Source organism: Cucurbita pepo, chromosome 2, assembly GCF_057944985.1.
Source record: "Cucurbita pepo subsp. pepo isolate OVF chromosome 2, ASM5794498v1, whole genome shotgun sequence".
Taxonomy (NCBI): domain Eukaryota; kingdom Viridiplantae; phylum Streptophyta; class Magnoliopsida; order Cucurbitales; family Cucurbitaceae; genus Cucurbita; species Cucurbita pepo.
The window spans coordinates 5,021,385-5,045,146 of record NC_141799.1 but is presented as its reverse complement, the minus strand read 5'-3'; the positions used below and the strand labels follow the sequence as shown (position 1 = coordinate 5,045,146).

At 36.8% G+C, this 23,762-nt stretch overlaps 2 protein-coding genes across 6 annotated transcripts; both read left to right on the top strand.

Annotated features, from left to right (window-relative positions):
* Window positions 1-814: 814 nt before the first annotated feature.
* On the top strand, window positions 815-18,808 carry EDM2 (ENHANCED DOWNY MILDEW 2). 5 transcript variants are annotated; one of them, XM_023667589.2, is made up of 19 exons: window positions 816-1,099; window positions 1,277-1,706; window positions 1,780-1,876; window positions 3,854-3,907; window positions 3,979-4,121; window positions 6,976-7,066; window positions 7,152-7,250; window positions 7,717-7,964; window positions 8,053-8,142; window positions 8,227-8,781; window positions 8,936-9,083; window positions 9,169-9,270; window positions 10,544-10,636; window positions 13,662-13,703; window positions 15,576-15,686; window positions 16,103-16,174; window positions 16,624-16,742; window positions 16,854-16,917; window positions 17,000-18,808. In XM_023667589.2, exons 2-19 carry the CDS (start codon window positions 1,297-1,299, stop codon window positions 18,584-18,586), a joined length of 4,125 nt encoding a protein of 1,374 aa, XP_023523357.2. In that variant the 5' UTR covers window positions 816-1,099; window positions 1,277-1,296; the 3' UTR covers window positions 18,587-18,808. The 5 variants fall into 5 exon arrangements, with proteins under 5 accessions (XP_086977334.1, XP_023523357.2, XP_023523356.2 ...); XM_023667588.2 differs by having other exon boundaries at window positions 1,271-1,706; XM_023667592.2 differs by having other exon boundaries at window positions 1,263-1,706.
* A 2,050-nt stretch (window positions 18,809-20,858) lies between these two features.
* LOC111788902 (putative long-chain-alcohol O-fatty-acyltransferase 5) lies at window positions 20,859-22,087 on the top strand. The gene has a single exon (XM_023669474.2). The coding sequence runs from the start codon at window positions 20,916-20,918 to the stop codon at window positions 22,056-22,058; it is 1,143 nt and encodes a 380-aa protein (XP_023525242.2). The 5' UTR covers window positions 20,859-20,915; the 3' UTR covers window positions 22,059-22,087.
* Window positions 22,088-23,762: the final 1,675 nt, after the last annotated feature.

Genomic DNA, 23,762 nt, shown 5'->3' with positions numbered 1-23,762 from the left:
ACCCCACTAAATCCACCCCCCTTTGGGACCAGCGTCCTTACTGGCACACTATCTCGTGTCTACCCTCCTTCGGGGAAGAGTGAGAAAGTTGGCACATTGTCCGGTGTCAGACTCTAATACCATTTGTAACGGCCCAAGCTCATCGCTAACAGATATTGTCCTCATTGAGCTTTCCCTTTCGGGCTTCCCTCAAAACTTTAAAACTCATCTGCTAGGGGAAGGTTTCCACACCCTTATAAATGGTGTTTTGTTCTCCTCCCCAACCAATTGAGACATCACACGTACTGATCTAGATCAACATGAAAATCGCTCAACTCTAGGCTTAATCTTAACTTGGTTCATTCATGCATGCTTTGTTAGAGAGGTATTCCTATCGACCATCAAAAGCACAAAAAAAACATAATCTAAACATTCATTCGAACTCAACAAGGAGATAACATTTACCAATTACTCGGAGTACATATCACAACATTCCGTCCTCTTTTTTGATTAATCTAGAAAGCATAAAAAATAGCCATGCAACTTAAATTTCCGTCCCAGGGGCATTTCAGTAATTTTTTTCGTAACATACATAACATTACAATCTCTAGTGAACTTCTCAATAGGATTCGAACCCATATGAAATTTTAACGTTCGATTAGAGAAAAACGAAGGAAAGAATCTCGTAAAATTCTCGAGAAATTCTTCGGTTCAACGTTTTAGATTAGGTGAGAGCTCAAATTTAGAGAGTTTTTTTTTTTTTTTTTTTTTTTTTTTTTTTTTTTTTTTTTTTTTTTTTTTTTGTAAATATTATTTGTTATTGACCTACCACATGACTTCAGTCACTCGTTATTTCGTTTGCAGTTTTCCCCCAAAAATGCCGTTCTCTTCTTCTCCACCGGTTCCGTCGCCCACTGGTTTTCTCCTGCATTAATTGTCGCCGGCGATTCTACGACGGCTACCGGAGTACGATGATTCTTTTACTACTGAATGATGGCTTCAACTGTGGATTCTGCCGGCCTTAGGTTTCCGTTCACGGGTTCCTATTTTCGCTGCTAACTTCTCTGAAATGTTTGAATAGTTTATTGTTTGGATTGAGTCTCTGCCAAAGACCATACAGGTACCTTTTCGTCTCTCTCAATTACCTACCTACCTACCTACCTTCAGAGTTTTCCCTCATTTCAAGAACTCGTGATTATTATAGTTTGAGAGAAAACGAATATCCTCTGGGATTACAGAGGAGATTCTCAAGCATGGTTTTTATTGCAGCTCATTCAATTTAGTGGTTAAGTGGCAGGACTGGAACAAAATATAGTAATGGCGTCTTCGGACGACGAGGCGGAGGCCTTGCCACTGTGTGTTTCAAATTATCACTTCGTGGATCATAAGGAAGAACCTGTTTCATTCTCCATTTTGCCGATTCTATGGGATGGAGTGGACAGATTGGATGGCGGCCAAGAACCTGTTTTCCTGCATGGAACAGCTGATGATGGACTTCAAAAGGTTTATAAACAGGTAACTGCATGGAGGTTTGATGTTTGTGGTACAAATCCAGAGATATCGGTGCTTTCCAAAGAAAACGTGTGGATTAAGCTTCAGAAGCCTAGAAAGAGCTTTGAGGATACCATTAGAACCATCTTGATTACAGTACAATGCCTTCATGTTTTAAAGAAAAATCCGGACACACCTAGCAAATCTTTGTGGGATCAATTAGCCAAAATCTTCAGGTAATATGAAGCCGTTTAATCTTTCAGTTGGATGAATTTGTATTTGTCAATTTTAAGCCATTCATTTTCGCAGCTTGTATGAGGTGAGGCCTTCACAAAATGATTTGGTGGACCACATGTCTCTAATCAGTGAAACTGTCGAAAGGGATGATCAGTTGGCAAAGTCCCAGGTTCTGTTTATTTTTTATGCAGGCAATGATCTGATTTTTGTTTATTTGTTTTGTTGGATAAGAATTTTGTATGGGTGTGAAGAAGAAACAAAAGGGCGGGGGAGGGGTTATTTGATACATTCCCAAGTCCCAAATCCCCGCTGCCAAAAAAAAAAAAAAAAAAGCTTAAATAATTTTTAATAGTTGGAGAAAAATTCATTCGTGATAGACGGCCGACATGCTATATTGTACTCGATCCATTCCGAAATTGTATGATATATTCATTTCCATCCTCAAAATATATTTTATTTTCTCTTTTTTAAAATTTCCTTCAGAACTCCTAGAGTCAAGTTTATCAAAGAAACTTTACCTTTCATAGAAGACAATTGCTCCACAATCTGAAGCTTGAAATCCTCAATTTCAGAGGGAACTATCGTGGTTGCTTGTTGGAATGCAAGTAGTGAAAGTACACTTGGTCAATCTCCTTGTAGTCAGCTTGCAAGCACACATGCCTATTTGGGTGAAGCAACAAAGTAGGATAGTTGTTTCTATCACCTCTCACAAGCATTGATTTCATGGTGCTGAAGAGTCCAAATACTCCAAAAATTCCTAACAAGATTTCTTTTGGGATTTTAGATTACTTCCAAATCTAGCAAAGTTTATTAGAAGGAACAATGTTTACCTTGTTGAGGTACTTGAAAGGAATGTAACAAATGTTTACTGTTGAGGCACTTAAAAGAAATGAACGAAGGGAAAGTAGTAATTAACAAACGAGAAGTCTGATTTTACAATTTTCTTTCTTCTAGTGTATGCACAACTAATCCCTTTACTGTGAAATTGAATTAGTTCTCCTGAGTATGAATCTTAACCACTTGTTAATTCTAGAGATAGAAATGAGGAATATTAATATGCATAGCATGCATGTTTTATTATTTGAAATCATTTCATAAGTAGTATAGGTAGAATAATTATTTTAATGGCATGACTTCGTCATTTTGTTTGAATGAAAAACAATTTCATAGATGATTTAAAATTACAGATGAGGGGGAGGAAAGCCATGCCCCACACCAAAGGAGATTGCAAGAAAATCTTCCAATTGGCTGTAACTGTAACTGAATGAATACATGATTGTTGAAACGAGAAACATTGTTCAAGATTGCCACAAAAGTAAGGGAGTGTAAGAAACGATCAATGGATTGCCCTTTGTTGACATTGAATTTCCAATCTTTTAGACTCGTGCTTAAAGGGTAGGGGAGATAGCCTTGGGGTTTGCTCCATTGTTGCAATTTGTATGGAGTTATTTTTGGAAAGAAATATTAAAATTTTTAAGGGACAGGAGAATTATTTTGGAGAACCTATTAATTAGGATTTCTTTTAGCATTATTGGCATCTTCAATCAACATATCTTAGAGAACCCAAAAGATTTCATTTGACAACCTTTTCTAAAGATTCCATTTGATGGGTTTGACTTTTGGGTTCCATCATTCCTCCGTACCCTCACTGTATTATGTACTTTTTGGCTCAATATAAATGGAAATGTCTGAAAATGTTATACATGACAGTGATGGCAAGATAATATTATAACCTTCGAAGTGGATGACTTGATCTGTATGCATGTAGGGCTCTCTTGATCTTGTTCGATTCTATCTACCTTTTCTATGACAGTTTTTTTCGCATTCTTTTTGTGCTTATTCATGAGTCATTATGGAAAGGACATACAGTAAGAATCACCGGAGGTTCAATCTCACCTAGATTTATGACTTTTGCCATTATTATATATATATATATATATATATTTTAATTATGAGCTTCTGCCAGTTGCATTATTTCCCTTTTGATCCATACATTTCTTGCTTTATGTTAGAATATATTGTAGGTTAACAGCAGTTCACAGTGGTATGAGTCAGTTTTGCTTTATGGCTTGAGCTATGTTTTAATAGAATTTATTTTTATTGAATTATATAATCTTCTTACCATGATGATTTATGATCTGAACAGTTCTTACTTGCATTCCTTGAAGAGAAGCCCATTAAGAAAAGGTCATGTCACGAGGTATTGCATCATTGCTGTCAAGTGCATGCCTGCAAGGTCCTTGTTTTCTCATCTTCTGCTTGTACTTTCAGGATGTTCAATGTACAGCGAGGCCTAGTTTTATAGTTGATGATTTAGATGATGAGGACATGGTTGATGATGCTATTGAAGAGAGTGATGATGACGTTTTTGACTCTGTCTGTGCATTTTGTGATAATGGTGGTAACCTTCTATGGTATGCATTTCTGTTATTCTTTGTCGTGAGATTAACATTTTGGTTGATCTTTTAATTATGTGCTAACCAACATTGGGCAAGTGGTCAATGGAACATGTAGAAAACGTAAAAGGGACTATGGGGAATAGGTTTAAACTTCAGGGGTGCTACTACTAAAATATTCAAATCCTTCAAATCTTTGACAACCAAAGGTTGTACGACAGATGGTTGTCATAAGAGATAAGTTGAAGTGCACGTAGATTGACTCGAACACTCAAAGGATGTCAAACGAAATTAAAACTTATGAAACATAATTTTGAAATCTATGTTATGTTTTGTGGATTTCCGAGGCATTCATTAATTGGTGACCGGTGCGTGTTAGTTAGAATTTGTCATCGTTCTTACACTTTTTATGTATCATTCATTCAATAGCTATAGTTGTACTATTCATTGCTCATCCTTATCACTGTTGGATAGGAATGTAACTGTTCTTTGCCACCAGCACCATATTCTTAAAAACAGAAAGAACTGAATTTAGACACCAGATGGAATTGTGTTAATCAAAATGCTTCCGTAATTATTTCCACAACAAGCCATCAAAAGTGTTAAGTGCAATTAATTACACCAGGTAGCAGCAATGGGCTTCAATTGATTTACCACAAGGTCAGAAGCCTATTTGTGAAGGTCTTGATGTGCACAAAATTCCTTGACATTGTGGCCAAGTTTGTCACCTCACATTTTGATCTATGGCTGGGAACATTTTGTCGTTCCTCCAAGGGCCTTTGGTAACTCATCATCAAACGAAGTGACCTTTGCTAAAGAGAATCAAGGTGAAAGTCTGTGGTGGGCTCATGATCACTACCAAGTTTTAGGAATAATTTTGGATTGGCTTGGCCCCTTTAGCAAAAGGCTACCAGAGGCTTCATTTCTTAACCTACCAAAATCATCATTTATTATAGATTATCGGTGGGACTTCACAACCTTTAACCTGTGACATTGGTTTATGAGGACTTTTTTGGGGATACCAAGATACAAAAGTGGGTTTCCTTCTCCCATTCACACTCCTCCTTTTACCGCCTGATTATAGATGACAAATGGCATTGGTGTTTGAAACTGAGTGGCTTCTTTTCCCAAGTCTAAACTCCTATGATTTCTTTTTGGTTTCTTTATTACCTGTATGCCTCGCATGGTCACTTCCAAGCCAAAACAACCATTCCTAGATCTACGTAAGGTGGAACATTGAAGGTACACAATAGGTAACATAAATGAACAAATTGGTTTTGTATTTGAGTTGTTGAGAGCCAGAGCTATGACTACGACAAAACAAGTAGATTTATACATAAAAATTTTGCCCTCTTCTTGAGACTACGATTAAATTAATAGGTAAATATTTTTTCAGGCTTCCAATCAAACACCCATGAACAACCAAAGCCTTGCAGCAAAGAAGCCCAAATATTTCCACGGAAGGGGAGTGGAAAAATAGTTTATCCTCCCTTGTATTTAGGCAAAACATGCAGCAGCTTAGAAAGTTCAAAATTGACATTTTCGCTGAACTTTATCTACCGAGTGGCCAAGAAGCGAAACCAAGATAAAATGTTCATCTTTCTTGGATTCTTTGACTTCTGTAAACTACACAAATTTTCGGAGGAAAAGTTGCTGCAACTGATTGTGACAAGTGATTTTACTGTGAAATCCAGAACTGTCCAATTTCAGGAGAGAACTTTTGTAACTTTCCTTTTCTTTGAATATGTGAACCACCTAGCTTTCTTCCTTCCATACTCATGGATTACCACGGATATGATAGGATTAGTGGATAATTAGATATCTTAGTTAATTCCTTAGTTGATTAGGATTATGATTAGTTTGTTTGGTCAATTCATTAGTTAATTAGGGTTTGAATTTGTTTGTTTTCCATTTCTCTATTTTACAGATAATTTCCTCTTGTATTGTTAACATTTGTTTGGTAATAAATATTGTTTTATAGACTTCTTGAGAAATCTTCTTAGTCACTTAGACAACACCAATTTGGTATTGGAGTGACCATCTGGGCCAACGTAGGGTTGCTCTCTTTGGAAAGCTTTTGTTTACACAGATCACAAGGAGCTTTGTGGGCTGTGCTTGTTACTCAACAACACACTTATTTACTAAGGGGATATCTTTTAGAGTACCCTTTTTTCAAGATTAGAGAGGAAATTTCAATAATTTTTGCGAAAGAATGGAATTTTATAGGACACAAGAAGCAAATTCAACGCTAGAAAATCTTCTTTCAGATTTGAATCACGGCCAATGGAGGAGACTAATTGGATCAATTTACAACAAATCAAGTACTTGACAAGGCAAAATTTTGGATAATATAAAGAATGTTAAAAAAAAGCCAAGAAATCACTTGGAGTCGTGAAATTGCACAAGAAACCTCCTCAAAATCACGATAAGATTTTGCATAAACCTCCACTGATATGGTAGGATTAGTGGTTAATTAGATATCATAGTTAATTAGGATTAGGTTTAGACTGTTTGGTTAATTTCTTGGTTTATTAGGATTAACATTCGTTTGTTTTTCAATATTCTATAATTAGGATTAGGTTTAGACTGTTTGATTTGTTTCTTGAAATCATAGTTCAATGGAATTACTGTTTTTATTTTTATTTATTGTTTAATTTAATAATGAGAAATGGACATTTCACGGAGAGAACATGAAGGAATATAAGAAGGGCATACAAAAAGGCAGCTCAACTAAATAAGTCAGACCCTATACAGGAAAGGCTGCTAGTTTTAAATAATTAGATCTGATGGACAATTACAAGCTGTTGAAAATTGATGCCCAAGTTGAAGCATTAAGCCTAACAAGTGATTTTCATTTTGATTTGTCATGCAGCTGTGATGGGAGGTGCATGAGGTCCTTTCATGCAACTGAAGAGAATGATGATGAATGTTTGTCACTTGGTCTCTCGAAAGAAGAAGTAGATGTATGCAATATTATATTATTTTTGTTCTATATGCTTGCCTACTCTCTTTGATAATTTTCTTTAATAGATACAAACTTTTTTGCAGGCAATTGAAAACTATTTTTGCAAGAATTGCGAGTATAAACAGCACCAATGTTATGCTTGCGGGAATTTAGGTTCATCTGATAAAGCTTCTGGTGCTGAGGTATGGGCTTAATAATGTATACTGAATTGATGTGTTGGATTTGTTGACTTCTTTTTTGACCAGAATCAAAATTTTACATCAACAAAATGAAAAGAGACTATTGCTTAAAGGTACAAACTCCATGGAGGAGCGGAAAACAAAATAGTACAAAAGACGATTAAAAAGCAAGTACAATGCAGAGAAATTTTAAATGATGAATATGAGTTACAAGGACTGTCGTTTTTTTTCTTTCTAGCTCGCTAATGATCATATCCTCTTGATATTGATTTCTTCTTTGATTCTAAGGACTGTCCTTTTTTTCTTTCTGTTCTTGCATGGATTTAGAATCTTCGTTATTTTAATTTTAATTTATTTATTTCATTGTTAGTTATGCCAATATCCCATGGCTCCCCTTTTTGGTTCACATAATTTTAGGCAATTGTCTGTCTTTGATCATTACCTAATATGGTTTATCATCACTTTTCAGGTATTCCAATGTGTAAATGCAACTTGTGGTCATTTTTATCATCCTAAATGTGTTTCAAAATTGCTTCATCGTGAAAATAAAATTGCTGCTGAGGAACTTGAGAGGAAGATTGCTTCTGGAGAATCTTTTTCTTGCCCTGTGCATAAGTGTTCTGTTTGTGAACTTGGTGAAAATAAGAAAGTACACGAATTACAGTTTGCTGTTTGCCGTCGTTGCCCAAAATCCTATCACAGAAAATGCTTACCAAGGTATCATTTGTATTTCTGTATGGTGAATTGAGTTTTTTTTTTTTTAGTTTTGCTGCTCAAGTGGTTGAGGCATGCGTGGCTTTTTCAGGAAGATCACTTTTGAAGATTCAGACGACGATGAAACCACAACCAGGGCATGGGAAGGGCTATTACCTAATCGCATATTGATATATTGCTTGTAAGAGTGCAGTGATAGCTGTTACTACTATTGATTTAATCAGTATTAGCCTGTTAATGTTTTTTTTTCTTTTAATTTGTCCAGAGACCATGATATCGATGAGGACATTGGGACTCCAGACAGGGACCATATTAAATTCCCTGGACTTGAAAAGAGTAAAATTCCCATCCAGCAAAAGAAAATTCCTACAGTTGATACAAGAAAAGGGAAAACAATAGATTTTCGTGGGATTAGGGAAAGAGTTGTATCAAAAAAGGAAAATATGTCAGATGACCATTTTCAGGGAAAATCTGCTGCAAAAGTTTCGAAATCATTTGAAAGGTCCTCATCTGAATGGAAGGTTCTTAGCAAAGAAGCTGAGAAATCATTGTTGGGCTCTGAGTCTAGAAAAGTGAAATTAGGTAATGTTTCAAGAAAGTCTTTGAATCAAAATACAGAATCTGTCCGCATGGACATTGATAAGACTATCAAAGGGAAAAAATCCTCAGTTGTAAAGTCTGCCCCATCAACCAAGAGGTCTGATCAAAATAAGGCTTCCAAGGAGGATAACAGTGAACCGGGCAAGTCTGACACCTCTAAGCCTCTGACAAAGAAGTTGAACAGTGGGATGGTTCAATTAGATGCCGATACGGAGAGGAGGTGGTGAACGCATACTACTTAACAATTGGTTTCTGTTTCATTTTTAAAATAAAAAAGGGATAAAGGAATTATGACAGTTCTAAACTCCCATGAATTGCATGTTTACATTTTTTGTAGAACTGACCTGTTCTAAATATCTTTACTTGTGATGTAGGCTAATGGATTTAATGAAAAATGTTGCATCTTCAATTACTTTAGAGGACGTAGTTCAGAAACACAAAGTACCATCTACTCATGCATACTCTTTAAAAAATGTTGTGGACAAGACAATTAAGATGGGGAAGTTGGAAGGTTCAGTTGAGGTACGGAATCATTAGTCTGATATAGTACACTTAAAGTGATCTTGTAGTTTCTTACCCTTGAATGGTCTACTGTTTTGGTTGTTAGGCTGTTCGAGCTGCTTTACGAAAGCTTGAGGAAGGATGTAGCATTGAGGAAGCAGAAGCTGTTTGTGAGCCTGAAGTTCTTTATCACATATTTAAGTGGAAGGTGCTAACAATTTCTTATTGCACCGTTCAAAATCACTTTTTCTTTAGGTTTTAATTTTTCTGCATCTTTGACCAATTATTTAAGGAAGCGTAATCTTTCACTGACTATTATTTTGGGTGCTTGAATTCCTGAACTGTTTTGTGCTTATATATTATACCGAGACCTTGCATACTAGGGTTTTATTAATGTTTTGAAAAGGACAGAACTTTTCACTGTAAACGTGAAAAGTCATCGGTAAAATATAGAACCTCCCTTTGGGAGTGATAGGGCAAGGTCCCATGGTCGTGATAATTTTCCTATGGCCTTTTATTAAGACATCTGGCGTCTTTTAAAATGAGGATAAGCTTAGGCGTTGGACTAACTTTGATTTGCTATGTTTCGAGTGGTATCCCTATTTAGGGCTCTGTGCATGGTTTGTAATAATATTGAGAAGCTTATTCGCAATTTCCTTAGGGAAGGGGTGGAAGAAGGAAAAGGATCGCACTTGGTTTGATGGGTGGTCATTGAGATACCAGTTTACTTGGGGAGGTTGTTTTTAGGCTTGAGAGAAGGGATGTTCGAGTGTGATGAAGGGTTTTTCTTGCAAATCCTTTTTTCTGTAGTTTGTTGACTTCCCCCTTGCGTGAGTTGATTTTTTCTACTCTATGGAGGATTAAGATTCTAAGGAAAATGAAGTTCTTTACATGACAAGTTTACATGACCAAGCCAATACTATGAATCAACTTGTGCGATAAATTCCCTCATTAGTTGACCCATTTTGTTGTATTCTCTATTTAAAAGCGGAGGAAAGCCTAGATCACATTTTTTGAAATCGCATCTTCTGACGTTTTACCTTTTGCTAGCTCAACACAAGAACACTAGTGATATGATTGATGAGTTCCTCCTCTATTTGACTTTTCATGAAATAGAGTCAGTTCTTATGGGCTTGCTTGGGGGTGTGCTATTTTGTGAGGTGAGCGGAATGACAGAATGTTAGAGGGTTAGAGAGGGAACCTATTGATGTATGGTCCATCGTTAGATTTCATGATTCTTTTCGAATTATTCTTTAGACACCATTTTGTATAGTTGGAGCCCTTTTCTTTAATTGAGCTTTCTTTTGTGCGCTCTCATATTCTTTCATTTTTTTTCAATGAGCTTGGTTAGTCAGTATTAAAAAAATGGGATACAATATGTTAGCATGTGTTGAATTCTTTGTTTCCTTCAGATAACTAATTCTTGGTTGTAATGAGATACTATTTAACTTTTATTTATTTTATGAATTCCTTTACTGTAGAACAAACTGAGAGTATATCTTGCACCGTTTCTTTATGGCATGCGCTACTCCTCCTTTGGTCGTCATTTTACAAAAGTTGAGAAACTTCAGGAGGTAATACTTATTTTGGTGCTATGTTTTTCTTTGGCAAACATTTACTTCGGTAATTTTATCTTCAACTGTGGAAGCATGGTCGTGATACTTATTATACTTGTTATATTGTGTGCTCAAGGAACATATTAGGTAATAATAAGATAGACCTGGCCGCAAAATAACAGCAATCCGTTGTTGAAGCCTGATTGTGTACTGCACACTTGGACTCCTGACGACAAGAAACATATGATGGCACACAAACTAGAATTAAGCAGTACGACCTAATTGGATATGTGAGATGGTCTTACCCTCTAAATTTAACCTCCCATGAAAATCAGAGTTATGGGGCATGCTTATTTCTTTGCTGTTATGTGGGTTATTTGACTTGAAAAAGAATCGTACAATTTTTAGAGGGTTCAGAGATCTTAGGAGGTGCTACATTTAAAGCTTCTTTATGGCATCCTTTTATGAGACTTTCTTAATTATCAACCTGGTTTCATTCTTTTGGATTGGAGTCCATTTTTATAGTTAGTTTTCGGATTCCGTTTGTAGACTTGTTTTTTTGCATACACTTGTAGATGCCTTCATTTATTTAAAGCTCAGTTTCTAATAGAAAAGAATATCCAAAGAAAGGAAAAACTGCCTGTCTTTGTCCCTATCTCTGTCTCTGTCTCTCTCTCTCTCTCTCTTATATACGGTTCATTATATAAACACAGAACAGACTTACAGGTAAACATAATATAAAATAACATTCCCCTAAGTACCCGAGCCTAAGGACATAAAGCCACGTGTCCTACCTTCTACCTGCCCCTGATAGTTTCTTCAGCTGGGAGACATGTTGAAAATTTGGAAAATATTAGATCCCTTGGAAATCTGCAGCGATAGGCAACCTGTCCCACATGGACCCCTTGGATGGCCATGAAATTGACTGTTTTATGGCTATAACCCAAATTCAAGCTCCATCTCTGCCTTATGTTTGTCTGCTAGAATCTTCATACTTTGTTTGGAGAATTATGAGTGGCCGCGTGACCTTATCGCCACAATACTATAAGATTCAACATTTAGTTGGTCTGATTACTTGTAATTTGTTGGGCCGTTCTCCACTAAACTCAAAGTTCATCCAAAACAACGTACCTTGGGATAGCTGATGAAAATAAGAGACAAATAGGATGATGTACCATATCAAACCAGAGGTTGAGGAGGTTGCCCATTCAACAGTTACAGAGACTTTACCTAAGTAGAGGTATGGTATGAAGTACACTTGGCCCAGGAAATCCATCCAATCCACGTTGTTGACTTGTCTTCTACAAGACCGCAAAGATGGATAAGACAGCAGTTTACCATTTTTCTTTGACCATCCCTTGCAACCACGGCATTTCTTCTTTGATGAATGCTTGAGCCACCACCATAGCCGTAAATGGGTGTTTATGAATCATACTTCATTAATTGGTCTATGACCTCCAGTATGGGATCCATGCCTTTTCGCCCACCTTTTCTTTTGGTAGCTCAATTGTAAAATTTCATTCCCCTCCCTCTTTTACCCTGTATTTCTGGAATATGGTAATCCTTCAATCAAATTCATGGAGATATTGAACCATGGTAGTTTTGGTATTAGGTAATTTTTTTTTTCTTCTACAAGAAACAATTTTGATCACGTGTAAAATTAACAAAAAGGGTGTAAATTCCATGACAACTACAAAAGACTTTTTCAGTTGGTTAAAAGAGAGCATAACTATATGAAGTAAAGAGGTTAGACAATTTACGCCACAAAATATCATAATAAATAATAAGGTCGAAGAACACTTCAAAAGTGTTGTTCCAAAAAGACTCTTTGGTTTCTTTCCTTCCGAAGGACCAACAAATACTAACCTTCGGTATAGGGTACAATGGCTACAAAAAATACAAGCCTGGAGACGTTGTGCATAGTTCTTTCTTATTGTGTCGGCAGATGGGGCACTTGGATTCGAATTCTTTGACTCCCTTTGTCATGCATTCCCAATCCATGTCTCTTGCGAACAGTTTATCTGTTTTTAGTTCCTGTTGGATGTCATTCCACAAATTTTAAGTGGTGTTTTGCCACAACATTTTAATAATATGGAACTTTTTGGCAAATTTACCTTTGAAAGGGCTAACACCATCAGCATGATAGCTTTTTATACGTGAAAGAAGATGTGGATTTCTTTTGGTTCAGTTGTATACATAGGTATGTGTATGTATACATATATTTTGGCATAAGAGAATTTCATTGATGCATGAAATATTTCAAGAAAACAACCTTACAATAAAGGGCTTTTGCTGAGTCATATATATTGAGAGAGATTATGAGGCAGCAAGGAAAAAAAGGCTATTACTTCTGAAGGCTGATTAAATATTCTGAAGGTGCATTTGAAGATTCTTTGGTTGCTTTCAATCTACAAGGACAAAGAGTTACTGATCCAAAAAACTTGGCTTCATTCGTAAGCCCATGAACGCACAGGCATGATTCTTTGACAAACTGGGCATTGTGAGATAAAGATCAATTTTACCCAGCTGCTTGCACCGGAAACTTTTGGCAACAGAATATTGAAAGTTTTTTAAGAACAGACAACATTGGTCTTAAAAAAGTAGGCATAAGTAGCTCAAATTGGATTATTGGGAAACAGAAAACTCCTGTTTTGCACCTTATCATTTGTGTTGGTACTCAGTACCTATTAAATAAGTTGAGTACTACCTACTTCTAGGGAAGTTGGTGATTTATGATATCAATTGTACAATCCTGTTGTTTTGTTATCTTCTAATAACTTTGAACACCAAGAGACAATACAAGAACGTTTTCCCCCTGCTTTCAAGGAATTTTTTGGGAAGGTATACATTTGCGTTTCTTATGTGTGATAGCAGAAAGAATTTGTTAATTGGCAGTCAGATGTTTTGTCTGTTCAGCGCTATTGTATTTTTTTTTTCTAATTTGCTTTTCTTCTTTTAGTTTTTATGTATTTCTCTCGTACTCTTTAATTTTTTTCCTTCTGTGGAGTCCTTGTAAACACTAAAAATATCTTCTATGATTCAGATTGTTGATAGGCTTCATTGGTATATACAGAAAGGCGATACAGTAAGTCTATTATGCTCATTTGTATATTATTTAATATGTAGGAGTACAATGTATTATTGCTTTTTTCTTCGTACAATATTTTCTGAACATCATTACGATGCTATATGTTACCCTAAATAGTTTTTAGATGTATAGTGTATAGAGAACTCTATAATCTGACAAAACGTGTGAGGTTGAATAGAAAATTATCTATATATGATTCTTATTCCATTCACTAGAATCTCACATTCACATATATATATACATGTACGTATGTATTAAATATATGTGTATATGTATGTACCTATGTATCTATGTATATAGATGTACATGAAAATTCTAAATTAAAGAGCGATATTGGACAAATAACCATTGGTCACATAATTAAGCTAATTACATCATTGTACCCAAATGTACATGCTACATCTCTCCCCTTAAACTATAGTATATACGTTAGTCGTGCTTAACTGGTTATATCTTTAGTCTATTTGTGGTTCTTTATACCTTTGGGTAGATGTCTCCTTATTTCTTTCTAGTTTTTTTCACAAATTTTGTGGATACCAAGTTTTGCATTTTTTTCATGGAAAAAATGGGACTTCATTGTATTTAGTTTGACAATGAAATGCTAGATTAGAAACAATATGATATGGTGCTTGATATTGAAGCCCAATTTAATCAACAGTTGATATGTCTATATTACTTAACACACAGACTGTCATCACTTTGTTTCCTGATTCGACATTTAAACTATGAGAGCATCCTCCGCTTTTACTCTTTTTGAGATTACCTCAATGAAATGCTAGATTAACTCTTGTTGGGGGGTTTTTTTTGTTATTATTTTTCAGATTGCAAGGATTTGTTGCTTTCAGTTTGGGGTTATATAGTTTTTCTTTCAAAGAAAGGTTTAGCATGTAATTTTTCAATTATAAATGAATGACTGTGTTTTTGTTTTAAAAATAAAATTACTAATTTGTACTTGAAATTTCAGGTTTATGTCTAATAGGCTCATGAACTTAAGATAGTATCTTTATCAACCGGACCTTCAATCTGGTGTCTAATCAGTCTTTGAATTTTAAAAGTGTTAAATAGACCCCCAAACTTTCAATATTGAACACAATAGGATCCTAAATTTTCAATTCTTTGTCTACTAGGTTTGTGATCTTTTAAAAAAGATGATAAAATAGGTTTAAGACCTATTAGACACGAAATTGAAAGTTGGAGGACCCAATAGACACAATTTTGAAATAGTTCAATGAAAAAAAAACAATCACTTTTGTTCCTAACTTTTTGCAATTTTCTTAATTTTGAAATGTCCTATTTTTGTTTCTAGGATTTCATAAAAGATTGTAAATTGTTCTTGCATTATCACAACAATTTCAGATTGCACCTAAGGGAAATTTTAAGCCGCCAATTTTCAAATTCGATATCATGCTTGATATATGTCACTTAAAACACAAGTATGCAAGGTATAGGTAATTTTATTGTCAACCCTATACAAAACTTAAGGTATAGGAAACTACTGACTGTAAGAAGGTGTGGCTGGCACTAATAGTTTGGATTCGCTCTGCACTTCTTTTATATTGAGCTCGTACCCAACTTTTCTTAATTTATCAACATCTTCCAGCCTTGTAGGGGATGTTTGTGACACCAAAGGGATAACGTCTCCCAAATTGATGTTGGACACTTCAAATACTGGTGGCATCGTTTGTTTGTCTCACAAAATGATCAGAGATTTCTTTTTGGGTTCTAGTAATGTTTGTCGTAGATCTTTATTTTGCCACCCACCTGGGTTCCTGCCAATTTTCTGATCGCATCATGTTAATGTTTCTGTTTCATTTTTATTTTTTGTCATAATTGACTCTTGCTGCATACTAAAGTTTTTCCCATAAACAGATAGTGGATTTCTGCTGCGGTGCTAATGATTTTAGCATTTTAATGAAGAAAAAACTTGATGAGACGGGTAAACCATGCTCGTATAGAAACTTTGACTTTATTCCACCGAAGGTATGCCAACCCAAACTTTTACATTTTAAGTATGTTGAAGTCATATCTGTTGTCAACTTTATTAAGCTGTATGGATACAACATGGCGTTATTTTAATGCTGATTTGGATGTGTTCTTAGGGAAAAAGGGGAAAAGGATGTCACAAAATTATTAAAATGAACATTATGTTGCTTTATGGATAATGTGCGTTGATTTTACTTTATCAAGGCATTTACTCATACTCTCACGTTTGCCAGTTATTTGTTTACTATTGACTTTGGAACTCTTTTGCCTCAATGAGATTGCTTCTTTTAGCATCTGTTATGAGACTTTCGCGCGTTTCTTTTCATCTCAGTGGCCTGGACCTTGATTTCTACATTTTATAAAGTTTGTTGTGCATCTTGATTGCCGGATATTGTTCATGGCTATTCTTGCAGAATGTTTTCAATTTTGAGAGAAGGGATTGGATGACTGTGCAACCCAAGGAATTGCCTAAAGGATCTCAATTGGTGAGAACAATTTCCCTCGTGTTTGCTTTTTGAAGATATGTTTTAAAGAAGTTTTTCAAGTAAATTTTATAAATATAAAATGTCAATGGATGAATTAATTTATTTTCATTAGTAAGCATGGGAGATCTTAATAATCTTTAATTCAAGTGAGATATTAACTACTTTTGACTTATCAAGTATACAGAGGGGTGAATTTTCTTTGTATGTAGTTTTAATTGAAAATTATTGACTTATAAAATATTACATTCCTACAAGATTATTGGGCTTGTACTTCATCATTCAAATTAAATAAAAAGGTTGGTGACATATTTAAATCAGTAATATTTTGTTCGATGTCAATGCGTAATTAATAGAACATTGATTTATATATGATGGCATACATGTTTGGATCTCTGTGGCTTATAATAAAATGTAGCTGACTGCCTCCCTTATGTACCTCGCAAGAGTAGATCATGGGGCTAAATCCTCCATTTGGAGTTAAAGCTGCTTTGGCAAACAAGTTCGTCGATAAGGCTCTAGAGTTTAAGCCAAAGCTCGTTATTCTTATTGTTCCTCCTGAAACCGAGAGGTAATGGTGGTCGGTTTCTCCTCGGTATATCTTAGCACTTCCTTAGATGTTGTATGGAGACAAAGCACTTGATGACATTTTCGATGACTCGTATTATATTTTCTACTGTAGGTTGGATAAAAAAAAGACTCCTTATGACCTGGTTTGGGAGGATAATGAGTTTTTGTCAGGAAAGGTATTGCAATTAGCAAGATCCTGTTGCAGTTTCTTGTAAATGTTATTGAGATAGGACTCTGATTCCCTTTTTTCCTTCTCAGTCATTTTATCTTCCTGGATCTGTCAATGCAAAAGACAAGCAGATGGATCAGTGGAATGTCAGGCCACCCGTGCTCTATTTGTGGAGTCGTCGTGACTGGGCCGATAAACACAAAGCCATAGCACAAGAGCACGACCATCTCCACCCCCGAAAACAAGAGGAATCAGAAAAAGAGAAGACTTCTGATACCTCAAGGGTGAGGCAACCAGAGGAATCTGAAAAGGGAAAGAGTTCTGATTTGTCTAGGCTAAGGCAAAAAGAGGATTCAGGATTGGGATTAGGATCTGAAACCTCAAGGCCAAATCAATCGGAGTCGGAAAAGGGCCGAAGCTCTAAAACTTCTGATGATCATATTCATCTCAATGATACATTCCTGTTGGAATCTGTAATGCCAGCAGATGAACCAGAAGATTCCAAGAGTGGGTCGGTCTCCTGTGACGTTCATAAAAATGGGTCCATGAAAGCATCGAAGAGGGATAACGATAGAGAGAGTCATGACAGTCGAGACCGCCGTACTAATCTGTCTCCTGAGGCTCCAAGAAAGAGGCAGCGTTTCGAAGAAATACCTAGAAGAGGTGATGGTGAGACATCAGAAGAGAGCCGACGTGATGGTAAAAGGCCTTCTCCAAATGTGAGTGATCGTAGATCCTCGTTGGCTGGTTTATTGTCCAGTTCTGAGGTGGGAGGGATTGGACATCAGCAGTCGGGGTCGACTAAGCCTGGTTTCGATGCGAACTTCCAAGCTACTAATGAAGCAGCAGCACGAACTAGCGTAACTAACGATGTTGCTCGATATGCTGCTGTGGGAGGAATTGGACCTCAGCAGTCGGGGTCGACTATGCCTGGCCAGAATGCCAACTTCCAAGCTGCTAATGAAACAGCACGAACTAGCACAACTAACGACATTGCTCGATATGCTGCTGTGGGAGGGATTGGACATCAGCAGTTGGGGTCGACTATGCCTGGCCAGAATGCCAACTTCAGAGCTTCTTATGATGCAGCACGGACCAGCTCGACGGATGCCATTGCGAGAAAGTACAACCAGGAGCCTCATCCAATTGGGACAAGTGGATGGTCAAACAATACAAGCCTCAGTTCTGAAATTGGGTCTAGACAATTTGAGGACCGTATCATCGATCAAATGGGACGACATGCTGATGGCCTTAATTATGCACCCTACACTACTGGGCACAACGCATACATGAGGGACTTAGAAATACGATCACAACTTCGTCGTTACGGGCATATGGATACCGATAGTTTAAGAAGCAATTATCAAGCTGGACCTGAACCTGGGTATAACAACAGGATTGGGTCATTCCCACCTACGTATGGGCATCTCGGTACGCCCTCTGAACCATCTCACTGGATGAACACTTCAGCGACGCAACGATACATGCCTCGACTCGATGAGTTGAACCACACCAGATTGGTAGGAATGGGCGCTGGGCATCAGATGAATGGCAGTGGCACTATCGACCCGAGAGCACACCATCCCCCTGGTTTCAGGGGTGCGCCACAGGGGTTCGCTTCTGGTCCTCAGTACCCATATTCAAACCAGAATTCAGCTGGCTGGCTTAACGAGTAGGCTGCACCCGCACCCGCACCCGCACCCACATCTGCACCCGCACCCGCACCCGCACCCGCACCCACACCTGCACCCGCACCGCACCCTCTAAATCTTGCTTCACCTTACAGCAACTGTAATGCTTTTTTTGGCCAAGAAACTATTACTGGATGGATGCTGTACATGACTGTGTATTAACTACAATATAATTATAAATACTAATAATTAAAATTTCTAACTTAATTTGCAGTCTATAAACAATTTAATTTTGGATATTTAAGGAATTGATTTTAAATTGAGTGCCTTTGGAGTTGGGGTTGAACCTGCTTACCCAGCCCTGGAGAGCTAGTTGAAGCTTTGGACGGAGTGGGCCCTGCTTTTTAGGGGTTGAAGCTTTGGACGGAGTGGGCCCTGCTTTTTAGGGCAGGAGTGAAGATCGACTTTCTACTTCTTCTTGGGCTGCGAGTGCTTATGACTGAGGCAAAAGGACACTGACCGGCGCTGCCTTAAGAGAGACTGAACCGGAAGAAGAAGAAGAGAATGAGACTTAACAGTATGTATAGGTTAAAGAAGAAGAATCAGAGAATGAAAGATGAATACTGAACCTGAACCGATATGACCTTTAATGAGACTGAACAGGAAGGAAAGACGAAAGATGAACGAGACTGAACAGGAAGGAAAGACGAAAGATGAATGAGACTGAACAGGAAAGGGAAAGACTGAAAGATGAACGAGACTGACAGGAAGGAAAGACGAAAGATGAATGAGACTGAACAGGAAAGGGAAAGACTGAAGCAAGACAAGAAAGAGGAATTCCCCTTTACAGTTCTATAATCAATGAATGAGTAGCTTTGAAAGACGACACAGCTCATATTTAACTTTGGAAGATTAATGGTTGCGTAAATGGAAAATATGGTTATTAAATGTAATGGTAGAATGTAGGTGGGAATATAATATTAATAAAATGTTGCTAATACAATTAATGTTGAAATCATTTACCTTAAAAAATGATTATGGAATAAATATATATATAGTGAGAAACTTCATAGAAGGGTAAATTTGTAAAAATAAAAAAACAATAAAGCAAAAATTCTAAATTCATATTGATTTTTGCCGGTAAATTTAATAGATATTGTTCGGTTTGCTTTTGTTTGCTTCTCTTCACCCTCTATTTACTCCGATTGAATAGAAGTATACACGGTTGGGTTGGGTTGGTGACCTGAACAACCTAAATAGAGTTCACAACTCAATCTAACCCAACACTATATTTTCGAATCGGGGTCGTGAATTTTCTTTTTTTAATTATTTTGTAAAAAATCATACTTATCCACGTGTATATTACTAACTAAAATTTCATAAATTTCAAATTTCAAACCTTTCTAAGTCACAATACACCACTAACATCAACTATAACTATACGTTACTATGTTTTTGAACATTATCATATTTGTTTATGATATATGGCTTAAAATATAATAATATACACAATAAAATAAATTTGTTCCAATAATTAAACAAAATAATCTTACGTGACTATGTATATTTTGCTAAATGGGACCGAGACTATGTTCTTTGCTATAATTAAACAAAAAAATCTTACGTGACTGTATATTTTGCTAAATGGGACCGAGACTATATTCTTCATCACCACTTATGTTGTAGTATATTAAACATGGTATGTTTTTTTTTTATAAAATAATATTGGAATTAGCAATAAAAAATCTTTTGAAATGATTATATTTTTTTGAATATATATATACTAAAAATGAATAAAAGTTTCGTAGAAAACTCGAACCTTCGAATTCTCTATGGTGTGGAAATTGAAATAGAAGAAACGGACTGTGGACATTTCTAGTTGCTGTTACATTGTGACATGTAGTGGGTGAATCAAAGGCTTCATTTCTCGGGATTTATTTTTAATAATAATTTTGATTATTTTATTTACCATTTAATGTTAAAACATTCATTTCCAACATCAATAGCACTTGAAAAATAGCCGAGGAATGAAAGAGTACGAGCCTTGTTTAGGAGGTCAGTTGTGCTTCTTCTCGATTAGAGAAGTAGAACGGGGAGTGCACGTTATAACCTTCTAATTTTCTTATTGATTCGATTATACCAACTTTTCTCAAAACGTAGACGTGCGCTTCATTTATATAATTAATTATTTCCTTAAAAAAAAAAAACTAAAACCATTAAAAAGAAATTAATATTTTTTTTTAAAAAAATAGTTTATTGGATCTCAAGGATTCGATATTGACAGATACAACTCATAAATGCATTAAAAAAAAAGTAATAATGTTGCCCTATCCCTACAGAATTAAATAAAATAATTAAATAACAAAAATATTTTATGGATAAACATGGTTTTATCTGTATCGTTTTGATCTCCTCCATCTTCCTCGCAACGAAAATGGCAGATGGCCATTCAACCCTACCACCGACCTCCGCCGCCGGAAACCTAATGGACGGCGAACTCTCCAGCCTCCTCCAGGTATGGTCCATTGCCATTGCTCTCATTTGCTATTCTTACTATGTAGCTTCCAAAATCCCTAAGGGACTTCCCCGGCTCCTCTCTCTCTTCCCCGTCCTCTTCATCTTCCTCCTCCTTCCTCTGAATCTTCACTCCTTCCATTTCGGCGGTCCGACTGCCTTCTTCCTCGCTTGGCTCGGCAACTTCAAACTCCTCCTCTTCGCCTTCGATCTCGGTCCTCTCACCTCCTTGCCGCTCCCAAGCCTCCTCCACTTCGCCGCCGTGCTCTGCCTTCCGATCAAGATCAAGAAGCAAAAACATCCTGAAGAATCTAAGAATCGAAGAATCGTAGAGCCGATTGTTCTTTCCGTGAAGGTTTTGCTTCTAGCGATTATCATTCGGCTTTACAGTTACCGAAATCGTATGAATCCAGCGATGATTTTCGTTCTTTACTGTCTCCATATGTACATCGGCATCGAAATCGTTCTCGCTCTGTGTTCACTTCCAGCGAGAGCGATGATTGGAGCGCCGATCGAACCGCAGTTCAACAAGCCGTATCTCTCCACGTCGCTTCAGGATTTCTGGAGCCGTCGATGGAATCTCATGGTTCCGAGTATTCTACGCCCGGCCGTATACGATCCCACCCGTTCCATAACTTCCCGCATTTTCCGGCCCAAGTGGGCCCAATTTCTGGCCATGGTGGTTACGTTTGCTGTCTCTGGCTTTATGCACGAGTTGATGTATTATTACTTCACACGTGTCGCTCCCACATGGGAAGTCACGTGGTTCTTTGTCCTGCACGGCGTGTGCACTGCGGCGGAGTTGGCGGCGAAGGCTGCGGTGGCGGCCCGGAAGATGCGGTGGCGGGTTCCCCGGTTGGTGTCCGGGCCGATGACGGTGGGGTTTCTGATAGCGACGGCGAGGTGGCTGATGTTCCCTCAGCTGATTCGAAATGGCGTTGTTGAGAGCACAATCGGCGAGTATTACGTTTTGGTCAACTTTATGAAAGACAAATTTGTTTGAATAATTTTAGAAAAAAAAAAAAATAATAATTGTTTTCTTTTTGTTTAATGTTTTCAATTTAATGATGTAATTAATCAATTAAGTGTAAAATTATGATGTAATTAATCAATTATGTTTTTGATTTTTTTAAAAAATTAGTTGCTCGTTAATAATTTTTATTTCCACATTTTATTTGTTGACCGTGATCACCTTCTCAAGTCACGATAACGATTTAAACGAGGTATGTCTTTATCTAATATGCCAACTTTGACAATCTCATAATCACGGCGACTAGCCAAATCGAATAATTATCAAGAGTTTGAAATATTTATTTTATCACGAAATATAAAAAAAAAAAAAAACAAATGATTTAACATTAATTTATACTTTCTCTATTCTTTCTTTATTATTTATTTTATTTGTGTAGGTATTAAATCATAAATTTGTTCTTAGAAATTGAAATTTTAAATAAAAATATATATTATTTAATTAAATTTATAAATATAAATTATTTCTCATAAAAAGAATCTCATAAAATGTAACGACCCAGCAGATATTGCTTTCCCTTTGCGCTTCGGCTTTAAAACGAATCTTCTAGGAGAAGGTTTCCACACCCTTATAAGATATTGTCCTCTTTGGGCTTGGGCTTTCCCTCAAGGCTTTAAAACGCATCTTCTAGGGGAAGGTTTCCACACCCTTATAAATGGTGGTTTGTTCTCCTTTCCCAACCAATGTGGGGCATCACAATCCACCCCCTTCGGGGCCCAGCGTTCTCACTGGCACTCTTTCCTTCCTCCCATCGATGTGGGACTGCCCCCAAATCCACCCCCTCTTTGGGGCCCAGCATCCTTACTGGCACACCACCTCGTGTCTACCTCCCTTCGGGGAACAGCGAGAAAGCTGGCACTTCGTCCGGTGTCTGGCTCGGATACCATTAGTAACGACCCAAATCTACCGCTAGCAGATATTGTCCTCTTTGGACTTTCTCTTTCGGACTTCCCCTCAAGGCTTTAAAACGCATTTTATAGGGAAAAGTTTCCACACCCTTATAAATGGTAGTTTGTTCTCCTCCCCAACCAACCTGGAACATCACACAAAATTAAATAGATAATTTACACGTTTAAAATGTCTTCAAGTTTAAATTTTTAAAAAATATTTTCAATATTAAGTAAAAATATTAAAAAGAAAAAACGAAAATGGAAACCCACAAATGAGCATTAATAAATAAGAAGATTTGACATCGATATTTACAAAAAAAAAAAAATAATAATAATAATTGTTGGATGATGGAAGTCCCACATCGACTAATTTAGGGAATGATCATGGGTTTATAAGTGAGGAATACTAACTACATTGGTATGAGGCCTTTTGGGGAAACCCAAAGCTCGACTAATTAAGGAGTCGAGCCTCGATTAAGGGGAGGTGTTGGATGATGGAAGTCCCACATCGACTAATTTAGGGAATGATCATAGGTTTATCATACCATTGTGGAGAGTCGTGTTCGTCTAACAATAATAATAATAATATCCATCTATTATATTTTGTTGATATATTTGTAAAATTGAAATCTCAATGTCGATATTTATAAAAAATGACTAAGACTCCAAAGGAGTCGAGCCTCGATTAAGGGGAGGCGCACTTTGTTCAAGGGGAGGTGTTGGATGATGGAAGTCCCACATCGACTAATTTAGGGAATGATCATAGGTTTATCATACCATTGTGGAG

Coding starts and splice junctions, on each gene's coding strand:
- EDM2 (XM_023667589.2), top strand. CDS start 1,297: ATGGCGTCTTCGGACGACGAGGCGGAGGCCTTGCCACTGTGTGTTTCA. Junction 3,908..3,978: donor AGAAAAGGTCATGTCACGAG/GTATTGCATCAT, acceptor TTGTACTTTCAG/GATGTTCAATGTACAGCGAG. Junction 15,687..16,102: donor TTGACTTTATTCCACCGAAG/GTATGCCAACCC, acceptor CTATTCTTGCAG/AATGTTTTCAATTTTGAGAG.
- LOC111788902 (XM_023669474.2), top strand. CDS start 20,916: ATGGATAAACATGGTTTTATCTGTATCGTTTTGATCTCCTCCATCTTC.